Raw genomic sequence first — 11504 nt, 5'->3', positions numbered from 1 at the left:
TAGGCAGCTACAAAGATCCTTCAATAATCTGTCAAAACTGACATCACTGTAAAGAGCTGTTCATTTCTATATCTCATTTTGGATTGATGTAGGTGCACTTTCATATCCTTCAGTTCGATATAACATTTGGCCTTTCATGTTCTCAGTTTAAGCTACAGGGAATTCAAAGCTATTTCAAAGCGTAATTATACAAATCTGCATATAAAAGCCTATATGTCCTACAGAGGGTTCGATGGAAAAGCCAACTCTTTCAAAGAAGAAAATTAGAAGTAATTCCCACAACTAAAATTCACAAAAGTTAATACATTTTTCATCTGATGAGAACAGTTTTATTGTTTTTAAGCCAATAGAAGATTAATCTAGAAAATGGTGGGGACTTTTTTGTGAGGTAGAGAGGAGAAGAGCAGGAAAGGAGAATTGAAAATTGGAGCGGAAAACAAAAAAATAGTACACATATATCATACAAATTGTTTGTGAAAATGGTCACATCCCATGAGAAAAAATCAATACTTTGCATTGCTGTAGCAGACAACAGGATTCTCACTTCCATAGTGTATTAGTTATTTATTCCTGCATCATAATATACTCCAAAACATAGCCACTTAAAATCGCAAACATTTATTATCTCAAGATTTGTATGGTTCGAAACTCTTAGCGCAGTTTAACTGGGTGCCTCTGGCTAAGGTTGGCTCTCTTGAGATGGCAGTCAAGCTGTTGGCAAGAGCTGTGGTCACCTTTGAAGATGCAACTTGCGGGAGGGCGTCTGCTTCCAAGCTCACTCACGTGGTTGTTGACAGGCCTCCATCTCTTGCCACATGGGTCTCGCCACACAGCTGCCTCCACAACATCTCTGAAAGAAATCCAAACGAGAATGAGAGAGTGTGCAAAAAGGCCCCAAGATTGAAATCACACCCTTTAATACCCCAACGTCAGAAGTGACATCCCTCCACTTATACCACATTCCATATCTTAGAGATGGGTTACTATATCCCATCTACCTTCAAGAAAAGGGGATTACTCTAGGGGGTGAATACTAGGAGGTGGAAATCATAATGGTCCGTCCTAGAGGCTGCCTACTCCACATACATACATTCTTGTTAAGTTGTTTTTGGTTCTTTTTCATATTACCAAAGACTTTTCAAATACAAGTCCTGTAAATGTGGTTTTAAACTGAAAATAATTGCTACTACACAAATTCACCAGTTTTATTTTTCCAAATGTTTTCTCTCTAAATATAATCGTGCTAGTTTTAAAAAGTTTCATAACTTGAAAACGATGAGTACGGTTACTTAAATCTTTAAAGTAACTATTTTTATCTTTTTTTTAACATGGAAAGATTAAGATTAAAAAAAATCTCGCAAACATAATTGTGTAAATTCTGGAGCTAACAAAATACTTAGCACCCATATAGCATATGGTTATCCTAGTCCCAAACAGTAAAATGTGTCTGTACGTGCCGGCTCCTAATTACCAGCTCATTAACACTCAGGTGTCAATTGCTAGTGGCAAAAGCAATACCCAAATGGCCTAGTTTCTGTCATGCACAGTGTAATTAAATTGACCTCAAGTACTGAAGCTTGCAAGTTGCCTGATACTATTTGGACACTAATTTCAAGCACTATTCAAAGTAGAGTGAAATAGTGAATAAACCAATGTAATGAGAGAAAAGCTCTATCAAGTTTTAAATTGTATTTTCATACATAATTATAACCTTAAAGACATAAATAATAAATAATCACAATTCTAATCTACATCAAATATAACAATGCATATCACATATTTGATTTTAACATCATCTAAAATTCTATTAGATCTCAAGATAACGATAAAGTTGTTACAAACTATGAAAACTAAATTATTCTAATAGTCCCATTGGGGAAATTGGAATTGCATATTGTATTTTGTGATTTCACTTATTGATATGTAATGGGAGAAATGGATTATTTCTATTATGCATTTGAATTATTAATTCTCAAATGAGACTAGATGTCAAACATTAGTGCTTTCTATACAGCCCTAACAACAACAAAAATATACTAGCAAGAATCCCACAAATTCTCAACAAACTGAGAGCAGATTTCTTCATGATATTCTCTGTTATACTTAGAAGACTTTGTTCCTTATGTCCAAAGCTCATTTTCAAGCTTCCAGTTAAAGAGAGAGAGGAGGTGAATTCATGCGCCAACCTTAACTTGTCCTAAAACTTCACTACACAAAAAGAAAATTGTATAGAAAAAATCTACAAGAACAAATAAAAGGTATGAACAAGTGAGAAAACAATAGTGCCCAACACTTTGAAAGTTTGGAAGTAGATTAATAAGTTGTAACCGACTTAGTTTTGAAAATATTTGGTCTTTAGCTGGAAGTTAATATGAAGCCTCAGGAACTGATGGAATAAGATAGTTCTGAAGTGGGAGTGAATATAAAAATAAAAAGAAGGATAAAAAATGTCATCAAGAAGCAATTAGAGTTCCAAGCTGCCCTCATCGACTGTGTACATGTGGGTGATCAATTGTCCTCTCTGGTTAGAAGACAGATTTATCCTCCAAGGAGGCTGGAACTGGTGTCTAGATGGGAAGACAGCAGCACGGTTTAACGTGAAATCATCATACCAAGAAAACTTAGAATCTTCAGTCTCCCAGCCATCTTTCCCCAATTAGCTTTCAGAATGCAAATGTTCAGATTTAGACTTCTAGGCAGAAGACTTGAAAATATTTCTCTTGGTATCTAATTAGCATGAGAAGAAAAATGTACCTAACGTATTGACATTGGGGGTTCCTCAATTAATTGGTCCAGCCGTGTCACTCTATAGATAAACATACTCCAAAAGCCCTCCACATAAGTAGAGTCCCTCTTCAGCTTGTAGAGTAGTGTTCTTAATTACAAGCAGACAGCCAAGTATCACAAGACATTTGCAAAAAATCTCTGCCATAATCCCTGGAAAGAGACACTGCAGGGAAATAAAATGTAATATAAACTATCATCAATATCTTCAGAAGAATAAGAGAGAATACTGCATACGTGGGAAGAGTTCAAAGTACTTTAAAAGAGGAATATTGAGAAAACAAAAAGAACTCTTAGATTCAAAATAATAATAAAATGATAAAATAAAATGTTCAATAGAAGTTTGGAAGATAAACAGATGAAAATCTCCTACAAAGTAGATTTAAAAAACAGAAATGGGCCGGCCCCATGGTTGAGTGGTTGGGTTCACATACACCATTTTAGTGGCCTGGGGTTCACCAGTTTGGATCCTGGGTGCAGACTTACACACCGCTTACCGAGCCATGCTGAGACAGCATCCCACATAGAAGAACTAGAATGACTTGCAACTAAGGATATACAACCATGTATTGGGGCTTTCAGGAGGGAAAAAAAAAAGAGGAAGATTGGCAACAGATGTTAGCTCAGGGCCAATCTTCCTCACCAAAAATAAAAAAAAGAGGAAGAGAAAATAGGGAAGAAAAAGTGAAGAAAATTGGTTGGTCAGCAGAGGAGGTTCAACATCCAAATAATAAGGGATCAGAAAAGACGAAGAAAATAAGGGAAGAAATATTGAAAGTAATCATTCAAGAAAATTTCCAAAAACTGAGAGGCTTGGGTTTAAAGATTGAAAGAGCTCACAAAGAACTTGCAATATGTAGGAAAATAAACCCATACCAAGGCATATGATAAAATGAAATTTCGGAACTTGATAACAAAAAGACCCTCCCATTAAGTCTCCCGAGGCGTTTGGGGAACTGTATTGATGAAAAGTTTATTTACGAAATGGTCTACTTTGGAAGGCAATGTAGAAACCCGTTCGAAGAATCTAAACTTTCCATCTGACACATTTGGCTTGAATCAAGCCTGACCTAAATTCAAGTCCTAAATTCTTCAAGGTTTCTCAGAGATTTGGGTCCTCTCACACAGCTTACTGCTCACTCTCCTGGTATGGCTAAAACTAAAACCCAATGTATGTGCTGCTTCGAACGTCCAGCAAAACCAGGAAGGCTTCAAATAGCCTAACTTCAGGGGCGAGCCTGGTGGTGCAGTGATTAGGTTCGCACATTCCATTTTGGCAGCCTTGGGTTCACTGGTTCGGATCCTGGTGCAGACCTATGCACTGCTTGTCAAGCCATGCTGTGACAGGCCTCCCTCACATAAAGTAGAGGAAGATGGTCATGGATGTTGGCTCAGGACCAGTCTTCCTCAGCCAAAAAAAAAAAAGAGAGAGAGAGGAGGATTAGTGGCAGATGATGTTAACTCAGGGCCAATCTTCCTCAAAAAAAAAAAAATAGCCTAACTTCAAGTTCACCTCTCCACTGTGCTCCCGAAGATGAGATCCCCTAGCCAGACAACCTGCTTTTCAGGCCACCAGGTGCTAGTCCTGTTCATCCCGAGTAGTGGGTGTCAATTCCCTACTAGTCTGTAGAATTATTCAAACAAGCCAATCACATCATCCCACCAGAACCAGGGACACTCCACCTTCTTTTCATTACAAAGCCTGCCTCCTACAGCCCCTGATTACCCATGCTGTACCCAAGTGCAATCCTTGTGTGTGGCACAGGGATGCAGTATCTTTCCCACCCCTCCCTCCCCGGGCTGTGAATATATGTGATGAATAAACTGCTGTTGGTCTCTTCTGGACTTGCACTCTGGCCTGTTGGACACTGTTGTCATTCTCATGTGTTGCCTTCTCTTCCCACCGTAAAATGCTCCTGTCCCCCAGAGGAGAATTGTTGTTAGTTGACTATACCTCAGCATGATGTTCTGTCAGATTCAGTCTATATTTGGCGGGCGTCTCTGGGACTCCTGCCTGTAAAAGCCATGGCAGCACAGCACTTTACCTGGCCCATTAGTGCTTGAGTTTTATTTACCAAGGATAAGCTAGAGCTCTCTGGTCACTGCATCTAACTTGGTAAATACTACTAACTGCTTGGGACAGCCATATGGACATTATTTGTGCCCGCACACCCTCAGGAGGAGCCCAAGGATGCTCACTGTGGGGTTTATGGAAATAAAGGAAATTACCACCCTACAGAGAATTAAGCATGGCACCCAAGTCACCTAAAAAATGTCATTCAGGCAGAAGTAGCTACCTTGTCCATTTCCTGTGCTACTGTTTCCTCTTGCTGCTGTACTGTATTCTTCTTACTCCTGAGGGTATCAAGGTGGATATCTGTGGCAACTGTGGACCATGAACTGATGAAAAAAAATAATAATGAGAAGGGGAAGGAGCATAGGGTATCAGCGCCTCCGAAAACAATGAAGGAGGTAATGCAACTGCTCTTTCAATGAAAAGCCCCTAGTCAATGTGTCTGGGCTTTTCTTAGTGCTGCTAGTTACCAGCAGGCCAAGGGCTAATCTTCTGATTACTCAGCTTGATTGCCCAACCAGCACTGTAGACAAAGTGACCTTACTGGAGGTGGATTCTGACCTCGGGGACATTGCCTGACACTCCCTGGAAAAGAAGATAGCTGTCTACAGGTGGGCTGCTGGGCTCCCAAACTGCTTCCCCTCAACTATCCAGAAAGATGATCAGATGGAGGCAGAAATTGAAAGCCATGACTACTTTACATGACTATAAATCCAAAATATTCTGAGGAACAGAAAAAAAAGAAAAAAAAAAAATGAGGAAGCCCATAGGGCTATAGAAAAGGCTGATTTCAAACAACTGACCTCTGGGTTTTCAGCCAAGAACACTTCCACAGTGCCACTCTGATGCCTGTTTTTCTCTTGCCACAAAGATCTTTATTCTCCAGATGATAGGAAAAAGCACCCCTGGCACCTCTATGGCAAAGCAAAGGGAATCCTTAAGTCCTATAACGCACCCATTGCCTCGGGGGAGGCCACAACACTGGTGATACTGATTTGAGGCTTTCAGGAGTAAAAAAATTATAAATAAAAGCAGGGTAGAAAGGAAGCCACCACCACCAAATGTATCCAGGGACAAAGAGAAAGAAAAAGGAGAGGAAGGAGGGTAGGGAGGAAGGAAAGAATCTTGGATACAGAGAGAGGAAACAAAAAATGGAAATAAAGTTACACAATTTGGGCCAATTGGAAACCCAAAATTTACTAAAAGAATATATGTAACAAAAAGATAAGAAGACTGACTGGATTTTGTGCCTCTATAACATAGATTTTGAATTAACTAACGTCTACTGATGTACCAAATGGTAAACCTTTATGGATTTAATGAGTAGTAGGATTCAAATGACAATCATACATGGGCATCCCACTAAATTTAAAGATGGTACCCCTTATAACCTTAGAAGAGTTACTGATATAAAATAGAGGACAAATAGGAATGCTTCACCTTAACCGCCAGCCTTTCCTAAATCTCCCGTGATTGTAGCACCCATTGCCTTACTTTTAGTACAATTCTGTAGTGGGCATGAACACTCTGACACAATGAATAATATATTAAAATTAAATTAAGTCTTTGACACTACAATTGGCTTGATGGATAGGACCCTACAGACCCCACCCCAAGTTAAAATAGTTAATATGTCCCACTGTAAATTAAAACAGGACTGTCAAGAATTAAGACTTATTATGTAAGACCTAATGAGTGAAGGGATGGTTATCTCCACTGCTTCTCCATTTAACAGTGCAATTTGGTCTGTTCCTAAATTCAGCAGGAATGGATGGTATGTCATAGTGGGTGACCACACCCTTACCGCTGTGGTCCAATCCAGTCAGATCTTCCATATCCAATATCCAATATTTCTTCACTCACTGATTCAATCCAACCAACAACTGGTACATATTTAGCTATTATAGATTTGTCCAGTGTGTTCTGTTCAATGCCTATTTCAACAGCCACTCGGTCACAGTTTGCCTTCACCACCAAAGTGACTCAACATGCCTTTGTCAGGCTACCTTTGAGTTCCTCAGCAGCTTTCCTATCACACACAGTCTTTGCAACTAAGATCCTAATTGCATACATCCTTCTCCAGGAGCACAGACGTGACGCTATATTGTAGACGTCCTCCTCTGAGGAGATTCATTAAACACATGCAGTAAGGGCATACAAATTCTCACAAAGCTGTTCTCAAAAAGAGAATGGGCCATTGCTCCATGCATAGTGCAAGACCCTGCTGCTTCTGTTAAATTCCTGAAACTTCTTTGGTAAACTGATGGCTGCTTCATTCCTAACACTGTCAAGAAACAGTAACTGATCCTTCTCAGAGTTTCCTTCACTGTAGAGACTTTAGCAACCTCTTCTCCTGGCTCCCTCCTGGGGTCTCTCATATGGCCAACAATGATGGCCATATATATCCATGGATTTCTGAAACAGGAAACTGCCCTCCTTGGCCTTGTACCATATACCATTAGAGCGGTCATTTTTGACCACATACTGAGCTCTTCTGAAAACAGTCTCTGACAGACGCTGAGTATCTATTCACTATACCAAGCTGGTCATTGTGCCTTGTGTCATGGAAGCAGCACTCCACAAGTTCTGCACAGTTACCAAGGACTCCTTTCTACAGGCTGGAGCCAGACTTGGACCCTCTGACATATCCCATCTGTAGGAGGGTTGTAGCCTCACCTCTCCTCAGTCTCTTGACAGATGCCACTGTGCTAGAGAAGGTCAACCCTCTCTCAGACCCCTTGGCAACCTGGAGAGCCCCTTGGGAGCAACTGAGTGAACATTAATGGGAGTTTATACACTTCATGGATCATAGTGCCACCATTATATATGATGGAACTCAGTGGGATGTTGCTGCTTTTTATTCTTTATCCAGGATGTCCCTGATAAATGACAGGACCTAAGGGTCAGCACAGTTGGCCACGCATCAGGCAGGCCTCTTAGCACCAGACACCCTGGCTAGAAAACGGCCCCATCTGTACATTTTTATAAACTCTTGGTGTATTGTCTAAGAGTTGCCCCCTTTGAGGTAAAGGTCTCTGGGAATCTTTCGCCTCACAGAGACATAAAATATAAATGAAGGTAACAGATGTCCCTGATGTCACTGCATGCACTAAGGCCTCAATTCAAGGCCTCACCAGAACACTTCTTAACCCCTTTGGAATTCCAGATATTATTGATAGTGACCAAGGCTTTCATTTCACTTCTCAAAATAGACAATGTTGGGCTCTTGGAGAAGGCATTCAATGCAACTTCCATGTCTCCTCTAGACCCCAGGCAACCAGTTTAATTGAGAGGCATAACATGTAACTACCCCCTTAAAAAACTCCAAAGAGAGTAAATGGACCTCCTGCTATTGCCACAGGTATGGATTAGCCTAAATTCACATCCGCTGCAGACACGCACTCCCTATACTAATGCCACACAGGTTCCTCAGTTTACTTTAGTGGCTGTAGAGGGAACAGCTCTAAAGTTCATGTTTATGAAGACCACCTCACTATGTGGCCCTCTTCCTCCTGGTCAAGTGCCTACTTCACAACCTAGAGAGGCACTTCTTCTCCCTAGAAATCTCAGTTCACCACCACGGTAACAGTTGATGTTAAGGCATCAAGGAGTCAATTATGGGATAAGAACTAAAATTAAGGCCCAATGTTATGTGCTGCCTTGACACCTGGCATAACCAGCAGTGCCTCACATGGCCTAACATCACCCTCCTTGTTCTCCTCCCGTAAACACAATCCCCCACCCTTATCAGGAGGACCAGTCACAGTTCCTCCTTAAGTAGTGAGCTTTCATTTTCTTGCCAACCCATCCAATTCAAATAAACCAATCACATCCTCCAGTAGGAACCAGGAGAAAGCCTCCTCTTGATACCAAAGGAGCCTGCTTCTCCTTGTCCTTGATTTTCTCTCTGAGTGTAGCCTCAGTGTGGCCCTGTGTTTTGTGTCGTGTCCTTCTCTCCCAGGCTGTGAGACTATGTGACTAATGAACTGTCAACTTCATCTGTCTGTCTGGGGTCAGAAGTTGCGTGTTCTCCACGCCACAACCCTAGGGTAGAAGTGTCTCCCTCACCAACAGGGTGAATAGTTGAATAGTTGATGATTAAAACAATCCTTTACCTACCTTCTTATTTTTCTTTCAGTATTTAACTAAATTAGTTAAAGTAAGTTGAGCTAAATTGGCTGAATTTATTAGGTGGGATGATGATGATTTTGTAAAGTCAGGTTAGTCAACTCTACTCTTTTTTTTTTTTTGGAGGAAGATTAGCCCTGAGCTAACATCTGCTGCCAATCCTCCTCTTTTTGCTGAGGAAGACTGGCCCTGAGCTAACATCTGTGCCTGTCTTCCTCTACGTTATATGTGGGATGCCTACCACAGTATGGCTTGCCAAGTGGTGCCATGTCTGCACCCGGGATCCGAACCGGCGAACCCTGGGCCACTGAAGCAGAACGTGGGCACTTAACTGCTGCACCACCGGGCCAGACACAAGTCAAGCCTATTCTTGGTGAAGCAGCAGCTTGTTAAATATGATTTATCCAGGAGAAGTACTTATATTTACTTGACTCTAGTTTTGCTTATTCACTGCCAACATAACATGTTGGTAAAGAGGAATAAAAATGCATATATTAAAACAACACTTTATCCTAAATATAAATCATAAAAGGACAGTCAGAACTGTCTTTAGGCCAAATTTCATAGTGCCTTATACATGAGAATCATCCTTACAGATGAGCATGTGGCATAGGGAGAGCACTGAAATTTTAAAGTATAAAGTGAAGCTCTAGATGCTGTGGCTTATTTGTATATTTTTAAATATAGTTACTCTTTGGATTTCAAGTTAAAATAAGACACAGAGACTAGAAACATATCCTGACCCAGATTGAGAATTCAGAAGCAAGAGAAAGGGTTTGGGTAAATGAGTTTGTTGGATTATGGTTAGGTTCTTCCATAGGTTGCTCTATATTTGTCTCATTTTCTTCATAGGTAGGATAAGGACCAGAATATTTTCAAGGCCCTGTTTTGCACTAAAATTCTATTATTCTATGGGGTCCACTTAAAAAAAAAACATAGAAAATAAGATTAATTGCTAATAGAGGTTCGATGATGGCTGATGAATACAGGTTAAACAGCATCAAGGTGTTATGACTTTTTCAAAAATATTTGCTGAATGCACTTGCAAGTGCATTATCTTAGGATCATTGAGACACCTTTAGGCTGAGTAATATTTGCAAACACTGGCATGTGAATCCATACATCTTTGTCACAGAAACAACTGAAACAAAGGGAGCATCTACAAAGGTATCACAGTGAGAGAGTTTGGTATTACTATATTTTTAAATAAAATTTTTATCTCTTTTCTGTTTTTTACTCCTTCTTAGGGCATACTGTATCACTTTACTTCATTCTTTGTCGGATTTTAAGTAGAATTACCCAAGTGACATTAATTTTCATTACTTTTCTCATTGTTTTAACTTATGTATGTAGACAACTACATGGACTTCAAAAATTAAAACTGCTTTTCAGTCTCTTAAAACATATTGGAGAATGAAGGAAGATAATTGTATTCTCTCTCTCATTTCTCACTTTCTCTCTCTAATTCAGCTTTACTTGGTATATTTTATTATAGCCATTGTGTTGTCTCTTTGTGGTCTGTCTAGCCCAGTAATAAGTAAGGGTGGTTTTCACACAATGTCAAAAGAAGTTGATCACTGATCGCCCGAGTGTGGAAAAGCCCAAGCTAGCTTGCTGATGATCAAACATTATTATCTTCCACCAGGCATTTTGATATTCTAAACACTAATTAACAGAAGGGCATAGAATGTATTTACCTATAAGATGGTTCTTTCTCTTAGTGTATTCCTTCATATGAGTCTCTCTTTTATTTATTAATACCTCTCCCCATCATACACACACAGAGATCAATTTTGAGAGAAATATATTACCAGAAAACTTTGACATTGCCCATTCCCTCTGTTATTAATTAAGAAACACAACTAAGAATAAAAGAATTCTCACACTTTTAGAATAAAACTCAGAATTTCAGGTTTATGCAATTCACCATGTCAATAATTGTTTTTTTCCAGTTGTCATGATTGAAAGAAGAATCACTGGCACTCATAAGGGGAATGGGGATGATGAGGGGGTAGAGATTGTGTTCCAGGTTAAGTGATGGCAATGTTAATTGAATGTTTCTTACTTCTAGGCAGATTGGTTGAGAAGTTGCCCAGTGATTATCAACTGCTCTCAGAAAAGTCCCTAAGAGGAAATAAAACAAAAAGTACCTTCATCTACACAATAATCCCAATAGAAGTTTTTACGTGGATTAATACATTTCCTTTAAAATATAAATGCTTCCTTAGAAACATGTAACTTGGTCACAGATTAATATGAACTGCCTTATTTTAGCTGATAAATCTAAATTTAGTTTTCACGTCAAGGAAATAAAACTTTCAATTGATTAAAAACAAAAGACAAATTAAAAAAAAACTTGAACAGCCAAAGGACAGCTCTAGAGAATAGTGCCTGCCAAGCTAAGAAAAGACAATTTCAAGAAGTCCTCAATTAGGGGCTGGCTCAGTGGCATAGTGGTTAAGTTCACACGCTCTGCTTTGGTGGCCTGGGGTTCATGGGTTTGTGGGTTTGGGGGTTT

The 11504-nt window shown here is 39.7% G+C and overlaps 1 protein-coding gene across 1 annotated transcript in view; it reads right to left on the bottom strand.

Annotated features, from left to right (window-relative positions):
* Positions 1–304: 304 nt before the first annotated feature.
* The window catches only part of PCDH10 (protocadherin 10), a 57163-nt gene continuing 45963 nt past the window's right edge, over positions 305–11504 (bottom strand). The window contains exon 5 of the mRNA XM_014847017.3: positions 305–850. Within this exon, the coding sequence (XP_014702503.1) occupies positions 780–850 (71 nt within the window). The 3' untranslated portion in view covers positions 305–779. The remainder of the gene's footprint in view (positions 851–11504) is intronic.

The sequence above is a fragment of the Equus asinus genome, chromosome 3, assembly GCF_041296235.1.
Source record: "Equus asinus isolate D_3611 breed Donkey chromosome 3, EquAss-T2T_v2, whole genome shotgun sequence".
Lineage (NCBI taxonomy): Eukaryota > Metazoa > Chordata > Mammalia > Perissodactyla > Equidae > Equus > Equus asinus.
This window is presented reverse-complemented; position numbering and strand designations above follow the sequence as displayed.